This window comes from Mandrillus leucophaeus, unplaced genomic scaffold, assembly GCF_000951045.1.
Source record: "Mandrillus leucophaeus isolate KB7577 unplaced genomic scaffold, Mleu.le_1.0 Scaffold46, whole genome shotgun sequence".
Classification (NCBI taxonomy): Eukaryota; Metazoa; Chordata; class Mammalia; order Primates; family Cercopithecidae; genus Mandrillus; species Mandrillus leucophaeus.
The window spans coordinates 463,641-488,055 of NW_012104920.1; the positions used below are offsets into that span (position 1 = coordinate 463,641).

At 49.3% G+C, this 24,415-nt stretch overlaps 1 protein-coding gene, 4 non-coding genes and 1 pseudogene across 6 annotated transcripts in view; 5 read left to right on the plus strand and 1 right to left on the minus strand.

Annotated features, from left to right (window-relative positions):
• CTC1 (CTS telomere maintenance complex component 1) overlaps window positions 1-19,593 on the plus strand; it is a 21,099-nt gene extending 1,506 nt beyond the window's left edge. Inside the window, exons 2-23 of the mRNA XM_011994497.1 lie at window positions 3,366-3,529; window positions 8,859-9,096; window positions 9,248-9,459; window positions 9,951-10,095; window positions 11,120-11,404; window positions 11,503-11,631; window positions 12,178-12,410; window positions 12,537-12,714; window positions 12,808-13,008; window positions 14,431-14,557; window positions 14,988-15,102; window positions 15,236-15,560; window positions 15,648-15,737; window positions 15,994-16,187; window positions 16,769-16,857; window positions 16,952-17,126; window positions 17,448-17,525; window positions 17,982-18,126; window positions 18,222-18,286; window positions 18,536-18,701; window positions 18,800-18,926; window positions 19,093-19,593. Coding sequence (XP_011849887.1) covers window positions 3,366-3,529; window positions 8,859-9,096; window positions 9,248-9,459; window positions 9,951-10,095; window positions 11,120-11,404; window positions 11,503-11,631; window positions 12,178-12,410; window positions 12,537-12,714; window positions 12,808-13,008; window positions 14,431-14,557; window positions 14,988-15,102; window positions 15,236-15,560; window positions 15,648-15,737; window positions 15,994-16,187; window positions 16,769-16,857; window positions 16,952-17,126; window positions 17,448-17,525; window positions 17,982-18,126; window positions 18,222-18,286; window positions 18,536-18,701; window positions 18,800-18,926; window positions 19,093-19,232 — 3,621 coding nt within the window. The 3' untranslated portion in view covers window positions 19,233-19,593. The remainder of the gene's footprint in view (window positions 1-3,365; window positions 3,530-8,858; window positions 9,097-9,247; window positions 9,460-9,950; window positions 10,096-11,119; window positions 11,405-11,502; window positions 11,632-12,177; window positions 12,411-12,536; window positions 12,715-12,807; window positions 13,009-14,430; window positions 14,558-14,987; window positions 15,103-15,235; window positions 15,561-15,647; window positions 15,738-15,993; window positions 16,188-16,768; window positions 16,858-16,951; window positions 17,127-17,447; window positions 17,526-17,981; window positions 18,127-18,221; window positions 18,287-18,535; window positions 18,702-18,799; window positions 18,927-19,092) is intronic.
• LOC105549842 lies at window positions 5,128-5,558 on the minus strand (annotated as a pseudogene). Its single transcript, XR_001007626.1, has one exon. The product of XR_001007626.1 is annotated as a cytochrome c oxidase subunit 6B1 pseudogene (transcript).
• A 746-nt stretch (window positions 19,594-20,339) lies between the features above and the next one.
• TRNAI-AAU lies at window positions 20,340-20,413 on the plus strand. The gene has a single exon. It is a non-coding gene; the product is annotated as a tRNA-Ile (tRNA).
• Window positions 20,414-20,703: 290 nt separating this feature from the next.
• Window positions 20,704-20,785, plus strand: TRNAS-AGA. The gene has a single exon. It is a non-coding gene; the product is annotated as a tRNA-Ser (tRNA).
• Window positions 20,786-21,080: 295 nt separating this feature from the next.
• Window positions 21,081-21,154, plus strand: TRNAT-AGU. The gene has a single exon. It is a non-coding gene; the product is annotated as a tRNA-Thr (tRNA).
• Window positions 21,155-23,831: 2,677 nt separating this feature from the next.
• On the plus strand, window positions 23,832-23,903 carry TRNAP-CGG. Its single transcript has one exon. It is a non-coding gene; the product is annotated as a tRNA-Pro (tRNA).
• Window positions 23,904-24,415: the final 512 nt, after the last annotated feature.

Below are 24,415 nucleotides of genomic sequence, written 5' to 3' on the forward strand. Positions count from 1 at the left end.
TGACCTCGTGATCTGCCCGCCTCGGCCTCCCAAAATACTGGGATTACAGGCGTGAGCTACCGCACCTAGCCAGGACTGGGACTTATGTAGGGAAAGGAAGGAGTTAAGGAGGACACCTAGGTTTCAGGATAGAACAACTATTTGGTTAAGGGTACTGTTTGCTAAGTTAGTGAACATAACACCAGAAGAGTTCTAGATAAGGAGAGGGTTTTGTGAAAGGTTCAGTATTGGGCATGTGTGCTGCCTGTGGGTTGGCCATGGAGAGTCTGGCAGATGGATAAGACTAAAGCTCAGGAATGAGTTCTCAGCTAAAGTAGACATGCAGGAACAATCATCATCTGGCCATGGCTGTTAAACCCATGCAGTGGTTGAGATAATTGTGGGAAAGCATATTGTGTTCTTAAACTTCAGCCTGTATTAATCTGGGTCTTCCTCCCTCCTTTTTTTTTTTTTTTTTTTGAGACAAGGTCTTAACTCTGTCACCCAGGCTAGAGTGCAGTGGCACCATCACTGCTCACTGCAGCCTCAACCTCCCTGGGCTCAAGCAATCCTCCCACCTCAGCCTCCCAAGTAGCTGGGACTACTGGCTGTGCTACCACGCCCAGCTAACCCGGCTAATTTTGAATTGTTTTAGAGTTTCACCATGCTGCCCAGGCTGGTCTCAACCTTGCCAGGCTCAGGTGATCCTGTCACCTCAGCCTCCTGAGTAGCTGGGACTACAGGCACGAGCCAGCATGCCCAGCTAATTTTTCCGTTTTTTGTAGAGACGGGTCTTTGCCTTGTTGCCCAGGTTAGTGGTGAACTCCTGGGCTCAAGCGATCTACCTTGGCCCCGCAAAGTGCTGGGATTACAGGCGAGAGCCACCACATCCAGTCTGCTCCATTTTTACTCAGTAGATGAAAACATGAATTTACCTTTTTAACAAAACTTAGGTAATTTCACCTTATGGCCATGAGATCACTCTGAGAGACAATAGTATTCAGTGCACCAAGCAAAGGATAGGCCATCCAAGAAACGGAACTACAAAAGAATACTGGGAGAGGAAGACAAAAAGCGTGAGAGTTGGAACTTTGATGATGCTGGTGAGGCAACTCTGAATGGTGATTTGGTCTAGTTTCTACAACTCTGACCTTGAATGAGTGTTTGGCTGCGGTGGGCTGAAGGTCAGTTGTAGGACTGTCCATAAGGATGCTGAAGACATCTACAACTTGAAGCCTTGTTTTTTTTCCTTTTAACTTTTATTTTAGATTCGGGGGACATGCGCAGGTTTATTATGTAGGTAGCCTCATGTCACGGGGGTATGGTATAGAGATTATTTCGTCACCCCTATACTAAGCATAGTACTTGATGGGTATTTTTTCCGATCTGTCTCTTCCCACCCTCAAGTAGGCCCCAGTGTCTGTTATTTCCCTCTTTGTGTTCATGTGTTCTTGTTATTTAGCTCCCACTTATAAGTGGGAACAAACATGCAGTATTTGGTTTTGTGTTCTTGGGTTAGTTTGCTAAGGATGATGGTCTCCAACTGTATCCATGTTGTAGCAGAGGACATGATCTCATTCTTTTTTATGGCTGCATAGTATTCCATGGTATATATGTACCACATTTTCTTTATCCAGTCTACTGTTGATGGGCATTTAGGTTAAGACTGGCTTTTCTAGCTCTTTTCAAGCTCCTTAAGATTAGAAGAATGTGAAGGGCAGGGCCGGGCGCGGTGGCTCACGTGTGTAATCCTAGCACTTTGGGAGGCCGAGGCGGGCAGATCACTTGAGTTCAGGAGTTCGAAACCAACCTGGCCAACATGGTGAAACTTCGTCTCTACTAAAAATATAAAAAATTAGCTGGGCATGGTGGTGGACGCCTGTAATCCCAGCCACTTGGGAGGCTGAGACAGGAGAATCACTTGAACCCGGGAGGCGGAGATTGCAGTGAGCCGAGATCGCGCCACAGCACTCCAACCTGGGCGACAGAGCAAGACTCCATCTCAAAAAAAAAAAAAAGAATGTGAAAGATTGACCAGGATGTTAGTATATGAACCTTGGAGGACCAGGGAAGGAGCTGTAATGGCTTAGAAGTAGCATTAAGGGAGAAGGATAAAGGACCTACTGCCAAGTGTGTTAAAGCTGCCTGGCACTGGGAGGAGGCCAAACTGGTCCTTTTTCCTAAAGTTATCTACATATAATGGCAACTATGTGTCCAGAATCTGTGTCAGGTATACAAAGATAGTCTATCCTCCTCAGGAAGCCCACACCTTTGCTGAAAAGACAACAGGAAACAAATCAAGTGAGGTTGTATCTTGCATGTATTTAGCTTGTGGGAAATGCATATATTTGAATAAAAAAATGATTAAAAATTATACTCTGCCTATATCCTTTTTATGTACTGTCCACTATTAGGCACTTATACATAGTATGGCACTATGTCCTATTCATTTTTGGTTTTGGTTTTTTTGAGACAGTGTCTCACTTTGTCACCCAGGCCAGACTGCAGTGGCGCCATCCGGGTTCACTGAAGTTTCAACCGCTCCAGGCTCAGGTGATCCTCGCACCTCAGCCTCCCGAGTAGCTGGAACCACAGGCATGTGCCACCACACCTGGCTTTTTGTATTTTTGTAGAGATGTGATTTCGCCATGTTGTCCAGGCTGTTCTTGAACTCCTGGACTCGAGCAATCCACCCGCCTTAGCCTCCCAATGTGCTGGGATTACAAACAGGAGCCACTGCACCTAGCCTGTCCTCTTCTTTATGAACAATTTAAAGGATTGTTCAACAATGTTTTTGTCCATTCTCGCTTTTCAACATACTGACTTTAGAACCAGATTCCATGTAAGATGGGATGAGTACAAGTTTGTTAGAGAAAGGGGCAAGACCAAAACTGGATGGCCAGCTATCTATGGTATGGCTGGACTAAGACTTTTAAGGTTTCTTCAAGTTCTAAACTCCTTTACTTTTGATCTTCATTTCATGTGCCCTCTGGATATACTTTTTTTTTTCTTTTTGAGACGGAGTTTCGCTCTTGTTGCCCAGGCTGGAGTGCAATGGCTCAATCTTGGCTCACCACAACCTCTGCCTCCCAGGTTCAAGCAATTCTCCTGTCCCAGCCTCCCAAGTAGCTGGGATTACAGGTGTGCACCACCACCCCTGGCTAATTTTGTGTTTTTAGTAGAGACAGGGTTTCACCATGTTGGTCAGGCTGGTCTTGAACTCCCAACCTCAGGTGATCTGCCTGCCTCAGCCTCCCAAAGTGCTGGGATTACAGGCGTGAGCCACTGCACCCGGCCTGGATATTTTTTTCTAGTCCTTTATTCTTCCCAAGTTTCCTTGGTGGGCCGGATAGTCAAGAGGATTTAACTAAATTCACTTTCCTCAGGAACAAGCCTGGCTTGAGGATGCTCAGGTCTTCATCCAAAAGACCCTGTGTCCAGCTGTCAAGCAGCCTCATGTCCAGTTGACTCCATTGGTAATTGATTGTGTGAAGACTGTCTGGTTGTCCCAGGGAAGGAATCAAGGTTCTACGCTGCCCCTCAGCTATAGGTAAGGAGAGGTGGCGGTTGTGGGGGCTGGGCAGGGGCGGGTACTGAATTCATGATTGAAAAGTAAGGTTCTGTAGTTAGAAAAAGGGCAAGTGAGAGAGTGAGCAGAGAACAAGGTAGTCTAAACATACCGCTTCTGCAGAGCTTTTCTGTTCTAACACTATCAAGCTTTCCTTTTCCTAAAGTTCTCCCGAGTTGGCTTAAGATTAAAGAAAAGGAGAAGAAGAGGCGAAGAGAGAGGAAAATTTAGAAAAAGAACTCTCAAAGTGGGGAAAGAGGCTAGCATTATCTTTATTTTGTGTATTAGGAAACAAAGATACAGAGAGCTGTTTGACATTACCAAGTGCAGATCATTGTGTTTAAGATGTGAGTTTTAGGGCTTCCGGGGAGGGGGGGGTGTGTGTGTATATATATGTGTGTATATTTGTGTATATATATGTATATATACATATGTGTATATATATGTATATATACATATGTGTATATATACGTGTAGATATACGTATATATACACATTTTTTTTCTACACTATCATTTCCAAAAGTGTTCTAGGCAATGTTAGTAAAGCACAATAAAAGGGGTTCATAGCTAAGTAAGTGTGAGGGAAATTGAATATGATAAAACTTCGCTGGGAGAGTCATAGGGTTTATTAACATATTAGAGGCTATGACAAGTCCTGCAAAAGAAGCCTATTTATTGCCTCATAGAAGTAATCACTATCGACCAGGCACAGTGGCTCACACCTGTAATCCCAACACTTCAGGAGGCTGAGGCGGGTGGATCACCTGAGGTCAGCAGTTCGAGACCAGCCTGGCCAACATAGTGGAACACTGTCTGTACTAAAAAAAAATACAAAAATTAGCCGGGCATGGTGGTGGTTGCCTGTAAAATCCCCAACTACTCGGGAGGCTGAGGCAGGAGAATCGCTTGAACCCGGGAGGCAGAGGTTGCAGTGAGCCGAGATCGCACCATTGCACTGCAGCTGGGCGACGAGAATGAAACTCCATATAAAAAAAAAAAAAAGTAATCACTATCTTGTAGATGGGATATATTATTCCAATAAATATTTTAATATTTTTACTACACATGCATCTATCCTTAAGCAATATAATGTAGAGTTTTGCACACATGTAGACCTTAAATAAATGGTACCATACCCTATTTAAATACCCTCTGCAATTTGTTTTTCTTTTTTTTTTTTTTGAGACAAGGTCTCGCTCTGTCCCCCAGGCTCTAGTGCAGTGATGCAAACATGGCTCACAGCCTTTACCTTCTGGGCTCAAGCAGTTCTCCTGCGTCAGCCTCCCACATAACTAGGACCACAGGTGCATGCCACACTGGTCTTGAACCCCTAGGCTCAAGCAGTCCTCCTACCGTGGCCTCCCAGGGTATTATAGGCATGAGCCACTGTGCCTGGCCTGCTTTTTTTTTTTTTTTTTTTAAGACGGAGTCTCATTCTGTTGCCCAGGCCGGAGTGCAGTGGCACGATCTCGGCCCACTGCAACCTCTGCCTCCTGGGTTTCAGTGATTATCCTGCCTCTTGAGTAGCTGGAACTATGTGCCACCATACCAGCTAATTTTTGTTTGTTTGTTTGTTTGTTTTTCACTTTTCCAATGAGTTTTTATTAGCAGGTAAGAGATGATTTAGGATTCCGGGGTGGGGGTCACTGGGTACTAGGTCCCCCTTCACCATCCTGGGAGAAGGACGGAGAACAGAGGAGAGGGAGGTGCAGCCAGTTCAGATCTTCCCAGGAAACGTGCCTTCAGCCTGTTGGTCGTCCCAGTCTATGACCCAGGATGTGGGGCAGAGGAACTGGTATACACACTGGTACCATTCACACACAGAGATATCACCTCCTTTAGTGGTCATTGCCTTCTGACAGCGGTGGAAGTCCAGGTAGTTCTGCCAGCAGTTCCTGGTCTGGTTCTGGTTGGGGAAGTGGCTGTCAAAAGGGGCAGTCTTGTAGTTCTTGATTTTGGTCTCATTGTCTTCTTCCGCCATGGTGCTGAATCCTAAAGGCACCCCAGATGCAACTTAATTTTTGTATTTTTTAGTAGAGACAGGGTTTCACCACATTGACCATGCTGGTCTCGAATTCCTGACCTCAGGTGATCCCCCATCTCGGTCTTCCAGAGTGCTGGGATTATAGGTGTGAACCATTGCACCGAGCCCCTACTTGCTTTTTGTGCTTAACATTATACTTCTTTTTTTGTTTATGGTTGTTTGTTTGTTTTTTGTTTTTTGAGACGGAGTCTCGCCCTGTCACCCAGGCTGGAGTGCAATGGCATCATCTCAGCTCACCGCAAGTTCCACTTCCCAGGTTCAAGTGATTCTTCTGTCTCAGCCTTCCAAGATGCTGGGATTATAGACGCCTGCCATCACACCTGGCTAATTTTTCTATTTTTGCAGAGATGGGGTTTCGCCATGTTGGCCAGGCTGGTCTCGAACTACTGACCTCAGGTGATCTGCCCACCTCAGCCTCCCAAAGTGCTGGGATTATAGGCATGAGCTACCGTGCCCGGCCAATAGTGTATATGCATATCTTGAGCCTGTATTTACCTTGGTTAAAAATTATTTTTATTTATTTTTGCCTATTTGGTAGGTATTACATGATGTTTTTGTTTTGTTAATTCCAAAGTTGTTTTTTTTTTTTGAGACGGAGTTTTGCTCTTGTGGCCCAGGCTGAAGTGCAGTGTCGCGATCTCTGCTCACTGCAATCTCTGCCTTCCAGATTCAAGCAATTCTCCTGCCTCAGCCTTCCAAGTAGCTGGGATTACAGGCGCTTGCCGCCATTCCTGGCTAATTTTGTATTTTTGGTAGAGACGGGGTTTCACCGTGTTGGCCAGGCTGGTCTCAAACTCCTACCCTCAGGTGATCCTCCCTCCTCGGCCTCCCAGAGTGCTGAGATTACAGGCATGAGCCACTGTGCTTGGCCTAATTCCAAAGTAATTTCTGAGGGTACTTGTACACGGGTTTTTTTTTTTTTCCTTTTTATCATTTTATTTCACTGGACTGTTTTTCCTTTCTTTTCCTATAATTCTTGTCCACGTCTGTAACACTTAAGATTACTTTTTTTGGCTGGGTGCAGTGGCTCACACCTGTAATCCTAGTGCTTTGGGAGACTGAGATGGGCAGATCACGAGGTCAGGAGTTCAAGACCAGCCTGGCCAGCATGGTGAAACCTCGTCTACTAAAAATACAAAAATTAGCAGGGCAAGGTGGCACATGCCTGTAATCCCAGCTTCTTGGGATGCTGAGGCGGGAGAATTGCTTGAACCCAGGAGATGGAGGTTGCAGTGAGCTGAGATCACACCACTACACTCTAGCCTGGGCGACACAGCGAGACTCTGTCTCAAAAAAAAAAAAAAAAGGAGACAGTTCTCTCTGGTTGCTTTTTCTTGGGACTTCAGATAAGTAGGAAAACACAGAGAAAGAACATGGACTTTTGAATGAGACACGCCTGGCTTTGCCACCCATGCCTCTGTGAACTGAGCCTCTGACTTTCCCCACTGATGATGTTTACAGAGTTTTGGGGAGAAGGAAATTCAATATTGAGCCTGACCAGACTCAGTATAGTATAGTGTGCATGGCAGGGGCCAACATGTGTTAGTTTCTGTCTTTGCCCTGTGTCTTCTCCAAAGCCATTAGGGAAAGAGACCAGATGCAGAAGGGGAGTGGCCTTCTAGAACAGCATTCTCTCCCTTTTTTTCTTTTTTTTTTTTTTGAGACGGAGTCTCACTCTGTCACCCAAGCTGGAGTGCAGTGGTGCGATCTCCGCTTACTGCAAGTTACGCCACCTTCTGGGTTCACGCCATTCTCCTGGCTCAGCCTCCCTAGAAGCTGGGACTACAGGCGCCCGCCACCACACCCGGCTAATTTTTTTGTATTTTTAGTGGAGACAGGGTTTCACCGTGTTCGCCAGGATGGTCTCGATCTCCTGACCTCATGATCTGCCCGCCTCGGCCTCCCAAAGTGTTGGGATTACAGGCATGAGCCACCATGCCTGGCCCATTCTCTCTCTTTAATATTCATTTGTGCATAATGTTCTTGAGTCCAACAGGGAGGATTAATTGTGATGTTTTGTAACTCCACCCTTTTCATTTCCACTGAAAAAAAGTCATGGTGGCCGGGCATGGTGGCTCATGCCTGTAATCCCAGCACTTTGGGAGGCTGAGGCAGATGGATCACCTGAGGTCAGGAGTTCGAGACCAGCCAGGCCAACATGGTGAAACCCCATCTGGAGAGAGTTCAAGATTTCAGTCTTGATTTCCCTCCAGCCTGGGCGAAAGGGTGAGACTCTTATCTCAAAAAAAAAAAAAAAAAAAATCAGGGGAATACAAGCAAGTGAGAATAATGGTATTACAGAAAGGTGAATTTATCACAACTTTGATAATTTAACTATTATTTGTATCACATCCAACACTCACATCTCAGCCTCAGCTTCCCCCCTAGTCTCTAGTACTGTGCTATTCTAGACTAGAAAGGAACTTGGCTGGCGTCATTGTAGTTGGACCCTTAGATGCCTAAGTGGTCCCATTAAGTTCTCTCTGGAGCTAAGAGCTGAGATGCTTTCAAGAGAATTGCCTTTGTTATTTACAGTGTTCTCCCCACACATTCATTTCCTCAGGCCGCTCATGCATTCCTATTTCATTTCTCTGGGTCCTCTCCCTGGCACCATCTTGTTGAAGATACTATTCAGCACAGAATTGGACTCAGATCCCATCGTTATTTTTCCTTTTTTTTTTGAGACAGAGTCTCACTCTGTTGCCCAAGCTGGAGTGCAATGGCGTGATCTTGGCTCACTGCAACCTCCATCTCCTGGGTTCAAGCAATTCTCCTGCCTCAGCATCCCAAGAAGCTGGGGTTACAGGTGCCCACCACCATGCCCAGCTAATTTTTGTATTTTTAGTAGAGATGGGGTTTCACTATGTTGGCCAGGCTGGTCTCAAACTCCTGCCCAAAAGGGACCCCCCTCCCAAGAAGCTGGGGTTACAGGTGCCCACCACCATGCCCAGCTAATTTTTTGTATTTTTAGTAGAGATGGGGTTTCACTATGTTGGCCAGGCTGGTCTCAAACTCCTGACCTCAGGTGATCCACCTGCTTTGGCCTCTCCAAGTGCTAGGATTACAGGTGCAAGCCACTGTGCCCCCCTGCATCCTTATTTTCTTAGGCCTTTAGCCCCAGGTTTTACCCCTTTAATCAAACTCACCTCTTAGTCCATGTTCCCCTGCAACCTTTGCTTGGGCTCTTGAGTGTTTGTCAGGGTTGAGGGTTACCTACTAGGCTTGGACCTGTCTTTGCAGGACCTCTGTTCCCTTCACTCTACAGCTTCGTCTCAGTACAGGACCTCAAGACTCACCAGCATCTCCCATGCTGTAGCCATCTGTCCTGGAGCAGTACTGCATACCAGGCCTGGGCCCAAGAGGCTGGACCAAATGGGAGCCCCCTTCCCCGAGAGCAGCTGTTGCTTTTAGGGACACTAACAGACCTACCGGGGGACTTGGAACAAGAGTGCAGGAACGGAAGCCTCTATGTGAGAGATAACACTGGCGTCCTGAGCTGTGAGGTGAGTGGAAGGTGGAGGTCAGATGCCTCAGATCCTGACAAGAATGGTGTCCAAGGATCAAGACAATTAAAAGTCTCTGAGGAAACAGGCGGGGAGGTAGGTGGATAGGGTGCTAAGGTCCTGATTAACCCTTGCTCTTGGTCTTTTTTAGCTCATCGACCTGGACCTTTCTTGGTTGGGCCATCTTTTTCTGTTCCCCCATTGGAGTTACCTCCCTCCTGCCAGGTGGAATTCCTCAGGGGAGGGGCACTTGGAGCTGTGGGATGCCCCTGTGCCAGTGTTTCCTTTGACCGTCAGTCCTGGCCCGCTCACTCCTATCCCTGTCCTCTACCCGGAGAGTGCTTCCCGCCTGCTCAGGCTCAGGTAAGTTCCCCCTCTAGGCATGGCGGGGACACTGTGAAATCGGAGGCTGATGGTGGGTCAGTGGAGGGAGAGAAAGAAGGGCATTGATAGTAATATAGACGGAATGTTCCAAATCAAGGGAATGGTGGGCTTTGAATGTTAAGAAGGTAAAGAGAAGGGTTTTTCAGGGGATCTGTGCCTTATCTGATGGGGGCAAGAGAATTTTGAAGGTTTTTAGCATACCTAGCTTTGGGCTGTGGACACTTTGTATCACTACCAGGTTATTCTTTACTGTGTAAGGGACAGCATTTATAGGGAAGAAGAAGAGAAATAAAGATGACTGCTTCTTTTTTTTCTTCTTTTTTTGAAACGGAGTTTCACTCTTGCTGCCCAGGCTGGAGTTCAATGGCGTGATCTCAGCTCACTGCAACCTCTGCCTTCCAGGTTCAAGTGATTCTCCTCCCTCAGCCTCCTGAGTAGCTGGGATTACAGGGCTTTTTCTTCCTTCTTAGAAACAAGCTCAGAGGTGTGCAGCGAAACCTGGCTGGGAATCTGGTTCGATTGAGTGCTCTGGTGAAAAGTAAGCAGAAAGCTTACTTCATCCTGTCTCTTGGTAGATCACCCCCAGCTGTCACCCACGTGTCTGTCATCGTGCAGGTGAGGATTGGGGTCATTTCAGCCATGGAAGTGGGGGAGGGTGTTAGAACTTTCAGTAGGAAAGATAACATCGTAGGAGAAGCCATGTAGGAAAGGAGGACAGCTGGGGAAAGCTGTTTTCTGGAATAGCGCTGTTGGGAGAAGATTCCAGGAAATGTTTGTGCATAGAGGAAGTAGACTTTCCGCTTTGCAATTCACTTGAGCACACAGCTCTTAGATTGTATGTGACCTTTTAAAAAACTGCCACACTGACTTGTGGAAGATGACCAAAGAAATCACTCATCTTAATACCATTGAGACATTGAATACAGGCATTAAAAAAAACAACAACTTGGTACCTACTGTTGACTCTTTTTGCATCAACTGGTACAATTTTATTTTCATAATTTCAGCTTTTAGACTCAGGTGCATGTGCTTGTTTATTAGCTGGGGATATTTTATGATTCTGAGGTTTGGGGTATGATCCATCCTTTTACCCAGGTACTGAGCATAGTACCCAAGGTAGAAATTGTAAATCATTAATTTTTATTCTAACCGTTGTTTTATGACATATAAGTATCTGAATAATGTTTCTTTTCCTTTTTATAAAAAATTTAAAAATATGTGTATTTTGTAGAAATAGGGTCTCGGTATGTTGGAGAAGAACAGTTTATCATACTTCCCTTGATATCAGTCCCAATATTGGATACATATCTACTGAATACATATGGATTACATGAATGAATGTTGTTTGTGTGTTGTGGGGTGGGATAGAGCACACTTTTCTCAATGGAATATGTATGTGTTTTGAAGGAAGTTTTAGGGATGGTTTATATGTTGGGGAAGTGGTTAGGAAATAATTTGGCATCTCCTGTGAGAGAGGAGAGACGCTAAGGTTTAGTTGGCAGACATAAGGAAGACGGAGAAGTGAGGAGAGATTCACAGGGGGCAGGTCTCTGAGTTCAAATCGTGAGGGAAAGGGACTCTGGCAGAGCGGCAGTGTTGGGGTCTCTTGTGCCACATTGCCTGTCTCTGCACAAGCCAGGTCCCTGCCCAGCTGGTGTGGCACAGAGCCCTTCGGCCTGGTACAGCCTATGTGCTGACAGAACTGCGAGTGTCCAAGATCCGTGGTCAGCGCCACCATGTTTGGATGACCAGTCAGTCCTCCCGTTTGTTGCTGCTGAAACCAGAATGTGTGCAGGAGCTGGAACTGGAGCTGGAAGGACCCCTCTTAGAGACTGATCCCAAACCACTCCCCATGCCCAGCATTTCCGAGGACGAGAAGGATCCAAAAGGTCTTGTCCGGTATTCTAGACTCCTGTCCTATTCGGTGAGCACAGGGAGAGATCCTAGAGCTTGAGGGGCCGGAAATGGGGGTCTTCAAAGAGGAAGAAAATAGCAGTCAACTGGACCTCGGCCTGTTTGCAGGGAGCAGTGACTGGTGTGTTGAATGAGCCCGCTGGCGTCTATGAGCTGGATGGGCAGCTGGGGCTCTGCCTTGCCTACCAGCAGTTCCGTGGCCTCAGGCGTGTGATGCGACCAGGAGTGTGTCTGCAGGTATGTGAGATCAGGGCTGATAACGAAAAGAGACCTCTGCAGCTTCTCTTACCTTCATGGGCTCCTTTTCTGCAGCAGGGTGGTTATCTAGAAATACAGAAATAAAAAGTGTGTGTTGGGGGTCACTTTTGTTCAGGATAACTTGGACAGAAGTTTACATCAAAAAGGAGTAGAGTCTTGGGCACTGTGAGGAGGAGTTGTGGCCAGAGCATCTCCTTTACAGAAGGGCCTTTCACCTGGAGGAGGAGATGGCTGAAGCACAGGTCTGGGGCTGGGATGATCTCAGGCGACCTGGTGAGAAGCCTCAGCCATGTCTGTTCATCCTGGAGCCACCCAGCCCACAGCAAGACTGAGTGGAGCTCATGGGAGATGAAGGCTGACCACAGTGGGCGTGGGTTGTAATGGAAAGCAAGGCTAGCCCACGAGGGAGAAATTGTTTTCCTTCTTCCCGGAACCCAGGCAGTGGCAAAGTGCAGTGAACGTTTCCTGGGTTCATTGAGTTGGGGGCTTCATCTCTGCTTTTTCATTTTCTCTGCTTTCCCCCAGCTCCAGGATGTTCACCTGCTCCAGTCAGTGGGTGGGGGGACAAGAAGGCCAGTGCTCGCCCCCTGCCTCCGAGGCGCCGTTCTGCTTCAAAGCTTCTCTCGTCAGAAGCCTGGGACTCACTCATCCCGTCAAGCCTACGGGGCCTCCCTGTATGAGCAGCTGGTGTGGGAACGTCAGTTAGGACTTCCCCTCTACCTGTGGGCTACCAAGGCCCTGGAGGAGCTGGCCTGCAAGTGAGGAGGCTGAGGGCCCAGGGCGGGGAGGCAGTGGGAGTAGCACACTTCCTTGGCAAGGAGAGCGGGATTCTTGAAGAGACAGGCTCTTCAGGGGAAGTGACTGCGCTGCTTTTCCTGGCCAAGGCTGTGTCCCCATGTGCTGAGACACCACCAGTTCCTGCAGCATTCCTCTCCTGGGAGCCCCGGCCTGGGACTGCAACTCCTGGCTCCTACCCTGGATCTTCTAGCTCCGCCAGGCAGCCCTGTTCGGAATCCGCACAGTGAGATCCTTGAAGAGCCACATCACTGTCCCCTCCAGAAAGTATGAGGATGTGGGAGAAGGATGGTGGCAGAACACCGGAGGACACCTGGGGCCCACGGGACACACTCCCGGTTTTTCTTCCCTCCTTGACAGTACACTCGGCTACAGACTCCCTCCTCCTTCCCTACTCTGGCCACCCTGAAAGAGGAAGGACAGCGTAAGGCCTGGGCCTCCTTTGACCCTAAGGCCCTTCTGCCCCTCCCGGAGGCCTCGCACCTGTCCAGCTGCCAACTCAATCGCCGCCTGGCTTGGTCCTGGCTCTGTCTGCTGCCCTCTGCCTTCCACCCAGCCCAGGTAAGGGGGGCCCTTGCAGGACTCAGGGGACTTCCTTTTTTTGTCATCCTTATTGCCACGACCCTAGTCTCGGTTACTATCATTTTTTTGTCATTTTGACTACACTAGCCTTCTAAGCAGACCACTTCGTCTGTTGTTGGCCCCTCCAGTTCATTCTCTCTGCAGCAACTACAAAGGGGGATATGCCAGGCACAGTGGCTCATGGCTGTAATCCCAACACTTTGGGAGGCTCACGCATGAGGATCACTGGAGCCCAGGAGTTTGAGACCAGCCTGGGTAGAGACCTTGTTGCTACAAAAATTTTGTTTTAATTAGGTGTGGTGGCACGTGCCTATGGTCCCAGCTACTCAGGAGGCTGAGGTAGGACCGCTTGAGCCTGAGAAATCAAGGATATACTGTAGCCAGGATCACACCACTGCACTCTAACCTGGGCAACAGAGCAAGACTCAGGAAAAAAAAGGAAGTTAAAAAAAAAGTGAAACTTGTATTACAGAACTCTCTTGTTTAAATCCTTTTTTTCGAGACAGGATCTTGCTCTGTAGCCCAGGCTAGAGTGCATTGGCACGATCATGGCTCATTGCAGCCTCGACCTCCCAGGTTCAAGTGATCCTCCCACCTCAGCCTCCCAAGTAGCTGAGACTACGGGCGTTCACCACCATCCCTGGCTAATTTTCTTTTTTTATTTTTTTGGAACAGGGTCTTGCTCTGTCACCCAGGCTAGAGTGCAGTGGCTCTATCTTGGCTCACTGCAACCTTGCCTCCTGGGCTCAAGCAGTCCTCCCACCTCAGCCTCCCGAGTAGCTGGGACTGTGGGTATCCATCACCACGTCCAGCTAATTTTTGTGTTTTTGTAGAGATGGGATTTCGCCATGTTTCCCAGGCTGGTCTTGAATTCTTGGACTTGAGTGATCTGCCTGCCTCAGCCTCCCAAAGTGCTGGGATTACAGGCATGAGCCACTGCACCCAGCCTGGGTTAATTTTTACATTCTTTGATTTTTAGAGATGGGGTCTCTCTATGTTGCCAGGCTGATTTCCATCTCCTGAGCTCAAATGATCCTTCTGCCTTGGCCTCCCAAAGTGCTAGGATTACAGGCGTGAGCCACTGCGCCCAGCTTAAATTCTTTGCATGCCTCTCCTAGTGCATATAAAGTAAAATCAAACGTCTCATTGTGTCCTATGAGATCCCACATGGCCTCTTACCTGTAACCTCTATTTGTACCCTTTCTCTTCTACAAAATGTGCGAATGCATGTGTATTTTTTTATGTCTGTCTACCTCACTTGAATATAAGTTCTTTGGAATCAGAGACCTGTCTTTTTTGTTCACTTTGTAGCTTTACCATGTAATACAGCATCTGGCAAATAGTAGATGCTCAGTATTTGCTGAATAAACATTTGGTAACTCAACCTTCATCTTCTTGCAGGTTTTACTTGGGGTTCTGGTAGCTTCATCTCATAAAGGTTGTCTGCAACTTCGGGACCAAAGTGGCTCCCTGCCCTGCCTGCTCCTGGCCAAGCACTCTCAACCCCTCAGTGACCCACGGCTGATAGGTTTGGAGTTCAGATGCGGAAAGAAGATGGTGGTGGGGTGGTGGTTCTCACAGCCAGGGGATCCTGGGAGGAAAAGTCTGCTGGGATTTACTAGAGATGCTGAAGTGACACATGTCAATCAACAACTTCTGGGAGACTGGTATGGCAGGCGGAGAGCAGGAGCAAGAGGACCCCTAGCCAGAATTTCCAGCACGCATTTCTCCACCATAGCTCCTAACGCGCACTCCAGGATTACAACTGTGTCTCCTACATTCTTAGTTTGGAGAGAAGGTGTCACCCCTCTAAGGTGGGGGTCAGGTGTGGGCTTTCGTGTCATGTTAGGGCAGCAGCTCTGGCCTGGGATGGGCAGTGAGACCGGTAGGATGGTCTGCCTCGCAACCCACCCCACAGGTCTCCTTTCTTGTCAAGATAGAAAACTTTCTTCCTCTAGGCTGCCTGGTGAGGGCAGAGAGGTTTCAGTTGATCATAGAGAGGGACGTGAGAAGCAGCTTCCCTTCCTGGAAGGAGCTGAGCGTGCCAGGCTTCATCCAGAAGCAGCAGGCCAGGTTGGCTGCTTGGGGTCGTGGTTGTCCTGAGTCTGGGGGGAAGGAAGGGCCTGGTGAAAGGAGTGGGACTCTGGGGACCAAAATACCCAATGCCTGCATCACTAAGAAATCTATTTGTTGTCTCTCCCAACAGAGTCTATGTCCAGTTCTTTCTGGCTGATGCCCTGATCCTGCCTGTGCCCAGGCCCTCCCTTCATTCAGCAACACCCTTAATACCTCAGACAGATCCCACCAGCCCGGAGGGACCCCACCTAGGACAGAGCCGACTCTTCTTGCTCTGCCACAAGGAGGCCCTCATGAAGCGGAATTTTTGTGTCTCTCCAGGAGCAAGTCCAGAGGTGCCCAAGCCCACCCTCAGTTTCTGTGTGTTGGGGAGCTGGCTTGGGGGCACCCAGAGGAAGGAGGGGACTGGATGGGGGCTGCCCGAGCCCCAGGGAAATGACGACAAAGATCAGAAGGTAAACTGGAACTCCAAGGACCCAGGACCTGACCTGTGCCCTGAGTCTCTGGCTGGGACCCCAGCACTTTGCTCTCCATCCTCACAGGTTCACCTCATTTTCTTTGGCGCTTCAGTCCGCTGGTTTGAGTTCTTGCACCCGGGGCAAGTGTACCGACTCGTAGCTCCTGGCCCCCCTGTGAGTGCTCTACTTCATCATTCCTTTCCCCAGAAAGCTTTTTAGGGGTTGGGGTCTAAAGAGGGCATGCCAGTGCCTGGTCACTCTCTAGGCCTTCTGGAAGAAGGCTGGACTTAGATATACCAGAAAGCCTGTGTGTGTTGACACACTTCCTTCTGCATGTTCCAGAAAGAACAAAATTGGGTCCGAATATTTTGTGAACCTCCCACTGGACTAGCACACACTCACAGACAGTCATCTTCCCATTTCTTTGCAGACACCAATGTTGTTTGAGAAGGATGGTTCATCCTGCATATCTCGGCGTCCTCTGGAGTTGGCTGCCTGTGCATCCTGCCTCACTGTCCAGGACAGCTGGACTCTGGAGCTTGAAAGCTCCCAGGATATCCAAGATGTGCTGGATGCAAACAAGGCACTGCCTGAATCCTCACTGACCGACCTGCTCAGTGACAAGTAAATGTCCACCAAGCCCCTCTGGTTAATTTGGCCACTTTCTCTTCTTGCAAGCTACCTGGGTTTGGTGAAGACTTCATTTTCTTTTGCAGTAGGTATTTCTTTTGTTATTTTTTTTTTGAGACAGAGTCTTGCTCTGTTGCCTAGGCCAGAGTGCAATGGCCTGCTCTCAGCTCACTGAAACCTCTGCTTCCCCTGTTCAAAGGATTCTCCCACTTCAGCCTCCCAAGTAGCTGGGATTATAGGGGTGCACGCCACCACGCCCAGCTAATTTTTTTGTATTTTTAGTAGAGACAGGGTTTTGCCATGTTGGCCAGTCTGGTCTCGAGCTCCCACCTCAGTCTCCCAAGTGCTGGGATTTAGGGGCGTGAGCCACCTTGTGCGGGTTTCGAATGATCTGCCACAACCCTCTTTTTCCCATAAGCCCTTAGTGTGCAGTGTGGCGGAGCTCAGGGCTTTTCAGGACTTCATATATGAAATTCTAGCAGATACTTTTGTTCCATTTTCTGCCTTGGATCTGACTGTCTCCACTCTATGCTTTCTTATGCCTCCATTCACAGTGTATTTCCCTGACCTTCCAGTCTCACAGATTCCTTGGTGTCTTTCTCCGCTGAGATTTTGTCACGGACACTGTGTGAACCCCTTGTGGCCTCTCTCTGGATGAAGCTGGGTAATGAACCTTCCTTTGTGGGGAAAGTATGAAATAGAGTGATGGGCCTTTGTGGACTTCACAGATCCTACTAACACCCACCTTCCTTCTGTAGGGAACACGGGGGCCATGAGAAGGTGTGTGAAGCTAACCGTCGCCCTTGAGACTGCTGACTGTGAATTCCCCCCTCACCTGGATGTATATATCGAAGACCCCCACTTGCCTCCCTCACTAGGACTCCTTCCAGGAGCCCGGGTCCACTTTAGCCAGCTGGAGAAAAGGGTTTCCAGGTGAAGATGTGTAGTGTCACCTGCCTCCTCTTGCTACTGATGTAGCTCTCTGGAATGTTCATCTCTGCTTAACTTTGCTGCAGCGACCCCTTTTCTTTCATACAGCTTTCCATATATCAGTCTGCCATTTGTGCCCAGTACCCTCATGAGGTATTGCAGTCTGGTCCTCCTCCTAGTCTTCCCCTAGCTTTGGTAGGGCCATGGCCAGGGTATGTCCCTCAGGGGGAGTGGCCAGTCTGTGGTGCTTGATCTCTGAGTCCCAGCTTCTACCCCAATTTGTCTTGTCTGCCTGGTCACTAACTATTCCTCTTCCACTTGCAGATCTCACAATGTTTATTGTTGTTTCCGGTCATCCACTTACGTGCAGGTCCTGAGTTTTCCCCCTGAGACCACCATCAGGTCAGTGCCCAGACCCCAACCCCTAAACTTCCTGGCTTCACATCTGCATCTCCCACATACCCCTGGTTCTGAAGATTTTGCCATCACTACAGTCTTCTCCAATCCCAACAAGATGTGTTGAGTCAGAGGAGCTCCTCTACCCCAAATAAAAAATGCTCTGTGCCTATCATTGTACCCAGAATCATTTAGTGTTCTAGGCTTTTGAAGGCTTTTCAGTCTAACATGCAAATATTTCTTGGCTAACATCATGGTGTTCAAACCTGAAAAATAACCAGTGACTATCAAGAGATCAGGAATTAAAATGGGGGCAGGGGATGGGGCTTCTAGGAGCGCATGGAACCCACTGCTGTCCCCATCCTGATGCCCTGTATGTCCTTCTAGACCCACCCTGCTTTCAGAACCCCTTTGCCTGTTCTGTTTCTTGACCCCTGTGTCTGTCTCTCTGTATTTATTTAGCGTTCCCCTGCCCTACATCTACCTGGCTCAACTTCTGCAGGGTGGTCAGTCCCCATTCCAGGCCACTACCTCTTGCCATATCGTCTCCGTCTTCAGCCTTCAGCTCTTCTGGGTGTGTGCTTATTGTACCAGCATCTGCCCCCAGGTAAGGGAGGGAAGGAACAGGCTGAACTGAGTATGGAGTGCCAGAGGGATGTGATGGGACCAAGAGGACTTTTCCAACCACTGTCTTCATCCCAGGGAAAGTGCAGTCGGCTGGGCCCCACATGCCCTACACAGACATCTGTAAGCCAGGCCACCATCAGGTGAGAGCACAAGGCAGGCACCCATTGTGCCATTTTCTTATTAGACCACTTTGTCTAGCTGCAATTTCTACATTAGCATAATTCCTGGCTCATGAGAATTGCTGGATATGTTTTGAACGAATGAATGAGGGTAGGCTCCTAAATCTTTGAGCCAAAGACCGCAAACAGTGGGGAGGGAGGCATGTTGGGTCCGGGGTGTTGGCAAACTGGGTTGCTGTAGGCGTTTGTATTTCCCCCTGCTCCCCATAGGCTCCTGGTGGAGGACGGGACTGCCGAAGCCGTGGTGACCTGTAGGAATCACCATGTAGCAGCAGCACTAGGGCTGTGTCCTAGAGAGTGGGCCTCCCTCCTGGAGTTCGTGCGAGTGCCGGGCAGAGTGGGCTTGCAGTTTGCAGGGCCTGGAGCCCAACTTGAGGTGTGATGTGGCTGGGACGGAGGGACTCAGTATACCCAGATTCCTGGGCTTTTGGCAGAGGATTTAGGAGCTAGTTAACCTTGACCTTCTTTTTCTAGTCCTCAGCCAGGGTTGACGAGCCTATGACCATGTTCCTCTGGACACTTTGTACTAGCCCCTCCGTCCTCCGACCTATTGTGCTTTCTTTTGAGCTGGAAAGGAAACCGTCTAAGATCGTCCCATTAGGTAAGGTTGGAGATGGGGGGATCATGGTGATACAGATAGATGGGTCCCTGGGAGGAAGAGGGATGCGAGACTGATGGGGAATTTCTGGAGTTAGGGAGGAGAATGGTGGGTAGGAACTAAAAGCCACATGCCTGAGATGTGTGTTTTTCTTCTCTTCCCACCTCAGAACCTCCTCGGCTACAGCGATTCCAGTGTGGAGAGCTCCCTTTCCTGACTCACGTGAACCCCAGGCTCCGATTGTCCTGCCTTTCCATCCGAGAGTCAGAGCACTCCAGCTCTCTGGGGGCCCTTGCTTCCTCCTGTTAACTGAACTGCAAGGATGGCCTGAGAGTCCTTCCTTGCTAAAAACCTGAAGGCCTAGGTCCTGGCTCCTCCCCTACTTGCCCTGTGATTGAACCAAGGACTCCAGATTCACAAACCGCTACACCACTATAATTTCCCTTTGGTGTTCTGGTGCCAGCCTGCCTTGGCGAAACTGTGGAAACAAGAAATCACGGCACTATTGATATTTCCTCTGACTGGGGACAAGGCATGTGTATTCACAGGTGGCTCTGAGCACCTGGGTTCTGACTTTGTGGCCGGAGCTGAGGGAACAAAAGACTTGCTCGCTGTGGGGATGATGGTGACAGGCCCATTGACCTGCAATGAAGCCCTCTGGTGTCATTTCTCACTGGTACTCATCTCTGGGGTCCCAGGCCTCCTGACTCCTAGTTGTCCACCTCCTAGGAACTCCTAGTCGTTCATCATCATTTCAGCCCTTTGCCACCAGGGCCAAAGGTGGAAAGTGATTTGGAAGAGAAGAGCTTCTGGTCCAGCAGAAGAAATGATACCAAAGTCAGTCTGTAAAGGAAGTAAACTGGGGAGCTGGCAGCAAGGCAGAGAGCATAGCTATGATGGTCTTAGTAAGGCTGGGCCCTGCAGGAAGTCAAATATGAATGCCTAGAGGTGTTCACAACACAAAGATGGGGTAGGGGGAGGCAAGTGCCAGGCACGAGGAGGGCCAGGTGAGGACCCTGGATGCCTGTGCTATAGGGCCCCAGGCTAGGGTCAGTCCTGTAGGTTTCCCAAGGGCCCGGCCTAAGGCAGATCCTTGATCAATGTACCATGAGACCAGAAGGTACTCTAAAATCACAACCACAGAATTAGGGGATCTAGGAGCAGTTCTTTGGAGCTATCCATGCATTTGGCTGGTGTTGCCGCATTTCTTTACTGGGGGCTGATAGGTAGAGAGGTGGAAAGATGATCTGAGGCACATCTTTCAGAGCTACTGGGAGGCCATTTCTTCCTGGCTATTAGGATTCGTTCATATTTGGGAGACCTTCAGAGCATGGTTAAGCCCATATGTTGGTGTTTACACACTTTTATGGCAGTAATATCCTATATTAAGATTCGAGGTAGGTCGTATTAACAACTGGCCGGTTAGCTCAGTTGGTTAGAGCGTGGTGCTAATAACGCCAAGGTCGCGGGTTCGAGCCCCGTACGGGCCAGAGGGTGGTTTGTTGTTTTCTAACCTTGTGCTGTTGTCCGGAAGTTTCTGCCCAGAGCCAGTTGCTTTCTGATAACAGAATTACATTACACCTACTGCTGCTTATTTATTCCCTGAATCACCAGCGCTCCCGAAGGTTTGGAAGGGAGGTGCCTCTGAGCACCCAGGTGAAAGGAAGTTTCCCGTGCAACCGCCGCGTCTTTTCTTCCCTGGAAACTCCTGTTGGAGGCAGATGTTTTTCAGTCAAGGGAAGTAAGAAAGGCATTGGATGAAAGTAAGAAAAGAGGCCTTGTAGTCGTGGCCGAGTGGTTAAGGCGATGGACTAGAAATCCATTGGGGTCTCCCCGCGCAGGTTCGAATCCTGCCGACTACGTGAGATTTTTCTGACCGTATTTCTCTCCTCCAGGACGGGATGAGCCAGTCGGCACCCTCCAAACCTATCATCTAGGAATTCTAGAATCGAGAACTTGATTTGGAGGCTATGATTTTGGTTTGAAATGTATTAACTTCTTTCGAAATTGAAGGAAATCCCAGGAATGGATGAGTGATGCAAGAGCCAGTTTACTTACCAAATTAATTCTAATCTGAATTAGGTCTGAAAAACCTGGGTCCAGGTTCCCCGCAGTATATTCTTGTAGATGAATTTCAGAATCCTTAAGAGTAGCCTTGGCGCCGTGGCTTAGTTGGTTAAAGCGCCTGTCTAGTAAACAGGAGATCCTGGGTTCGAATCCCAGCGGTGCCTTTATTCAATTGAAATAACGTAATTTTGCAGCTGAATCCGCATCCCTTAATAGATTCATGGATTGTTTTTATATCAGAACGCACAAGAGTTTCTGTTCTGCACTCAGAGCACCCAAATTTCCTGCTGAGTCGACTTGCCACTGCTATGAGATCGCCACTCTAAAAGGTGGTTTTCTAACTGGGGCAGAAATGCTGCATAGGCGTAAGGGTACTTTGCCCAACTGATGCCACACCCTACTGGTGCAGGTGGAACGGGTCTGGCGGCTGCCCTACCCTTGACGGAAGAGGCTGCCCACCTTCCAGGCCTCTTTCCCTACCCTAGGACGTTCCCTAGAACCTGAGCCACTTTGTTTTGTTTGGCTCTTCATTATGTTTATTTGGGTTTGGTGGCTCATAATTTTATATTATACATATAGTATGTAATATATATTTATATACAGTGTTTAAAATTTGGCACAGCTTCTAGATGCAGTTCTCTAACTGGTCTTTCACATGCAGTTACCTCCATCCCTCTCCACTAGCGGGATGTCAGGGTAAGGAGTAAGCAGGGATCCGGCTGGCCTGGCCTGGCACCAGGTTTCCTGCAGGAGGGTGCGGAAACCTAAGGCCATGTGGACAGAGACAAGAAAGCGTCATTCGGGAGTCCCTAGGAAGCCTGGTGTGGAAGGGCAGGGCACGCTTCTGGAGCACTGAAGCTAGGCTGGTTAAGGTAGAAATAAATGCAGGAGAGAAGGCAAGAAATAGGATCTGTGGGGTCTTGGCAGGACCTAAACCTCCTTGGAAGATAGGCGGAAAGCTCTCGACACAATTCCATGGCCCACAAACCAACGTAAGATGGGTCTAAAAGTGGGGTCTATGTACGCACTTTTAAAATAATAAAAATGTGGGGTATGCGGATGGGATTTCAGGGTATGTGTGAACTCTCTGGATTGTATACATGTCTAGGAAGAGGGCCATAGCTTCTTTTTTTTGAGATGGAATCTCACTCTGTCACCCAGATTGGAGTGCAGTGGCACGATATTGACTCACTGCAACCTCTGCCTTCTGGGTTTGAGCAATTCTCCTACCTCAGCCTCCCAAATAGCTGGGATTACAGGCGCCTGCCACCATGCCGGGCTAATTTTTGTATATTTAGTAGAGACGGTGTTTCACCATTTTGGCCAGGCTGGTCTTGAACTCCTGACTTTGTGATCCACCCGCCTCAGCCTCCCAAAGTGGGATTACAGGTGTGAGCCACCGCCCCCGGGGAAGAGGGTCATAGCTTTCATAAGGGTCATAAAGGATTTAGGCCTCCCCTTCTGCAGAGATTAAGTTCTTCAGACCAGGGAAGAAAGAGGTGACTGGATTATTTTGCAGAGAAAGCTGGAGCCCAAGGGGAGGGAGACAGGAATTGGAAAAGGGTAGGGATGGGGGAGGAGATGCCAGATCAGCCCTGAGAACCTCTTTACCCGTCTCAAAGACTTAGGACACTAATGGGAAAGACTGGGCTAACTTCTGCCCTTCCCCACTGTCTGCCCAGGGACACCTGGGAAAGGACAAATAGGAGCTGAATCCTTCACTGAAGGCCCCGTCAACGTATCTATGGGTTGGGCGTTAGGAACGGCCTGGCCCCACAAATCACATAACTGGGGTGTAGAACAAAATGGTTCCAGAGATGCTACCAGGCTGGTCCAGGACCGATGCAGGCCAGAACCCCGCTGGGAGGACTCCCCAGAACAGGCACTGAGCTGAGGAAAGGCAGAACACATGGTCTGCTACTGACCCCACCAGATCTTCTGGGACTCTGGGCAGCTCCGGAGTACTGCTAAGTCCCCAAACCGGGTCTACAGGTCTTAGCCCACACTCATGAGGCCACTTGCCTCAGAGCCTTCGGGGGGGTCTTAGGAGGCAGGCAGGAAAGTCTCCTTCTAGGCCATTCTAGAAGGGGACTGGAGAGCAGAGGTTAGACTGGAGGGTAGGGGTAACCTGATCTTACAGTCCAGAAGCCACGAGACTAGTCGCCTGGCCTTGCGCCCCGCCCCACTGCAGGGTGGAAAGCCTGTCCCACTCCAGTCACCCAGCTCAATAACGCCCTCCACCGTGGGTCTCCTGGGCCCCAGAAATCGTTCCCTCTTTCCCTCGCCTGGGCACTGCCACGCGGTCTGGGGAACCCGTAGACTATCGACGGGTCTGGCCCGGGGTTTGCCCTGCCCGTTAGCCCAGGAGGATAGACAGACACGGGGAACTGGTGTTCCCCTAGTGATTTCAAGGCTCATTAACTGTCTCCGACCCGTCCCGAAAGCAAGAAACTCCACCGCTTCTCTTCAAAGCTCTGCAACGAAGGACTAGGTCCAAGGACCGCAGGCGGAGGCGGGAATTGTCAAGATCCCAGGTTACGGAATGGCACCGAGTCGGTGACCAAAGGAAGCAGGAACCCGGGTGTTCAAGGCAGTCCTCCAGGGCGGCGCGGGGGCTAGGCTGAGGCCACTCCCTCCCACTTCCTCGACGCTATTTCCTGGGAGGAGTTGGAGCTCGCGGCCCGGAGCCAAGGGACTCCCAGACCCGTGCTCCAAAATACTAGGCTTGGGGGAGGCTGGTTCCTGAGCGGCGCCAGGACCGTTCTGCCATGCATAGTGGACCCAGCACTACAGCTAGCCTGGCACGACCTCTAGGGCGGTTCGCAACGGCACTCGTACGTCGGCTCGTTGGTCTAGGGGTATGATTCTCGCTTCGGGTGCGAGAGGTCCCGGGTTCAAATCCCGGACGAGCCCTCCTTTACGTTTTGCTCAAACAAGAGTGTCTTCAAGGAATGTGTTACCTGACCAGCGCTGCAGGAGGCTTGACTGGAAATCATCAATGTACAGTAAGCTCTTTTGTGGCACCGGGGTAACAGAAAGAATCTCAGTCCCCAGACCCGCCTGGCATGTCAGGAAGAGAGGAGGCACGCCCAGACTTGGGCAGGACGCTCCCTTTCTGCCTCTTGACTTCCTGCATGGTGTCTCAACTCCGCCACTACAGCCTGGTTTCGGTTTGATTGACACCCATCAATCTATAGGTGTGGATGACAGTGTTCGGGAGAGCCCAGGAACTGTCAGAACTTGGTTCTCTGCAGCCCTGGAGGTACTCTGTCTCTTTCGGTCACTCCATCTGACGATCGGTGCCTGAAATACACCTACAGTTTCTGGTCGGCGTTTCTTGGTGGTCGGAAGAACAGAACCCTTAGGAACTCTGCTGTCAGCAAGCCGAGTGTAAAGTCCCAGATCAAGGATTCGGAGACCATCGT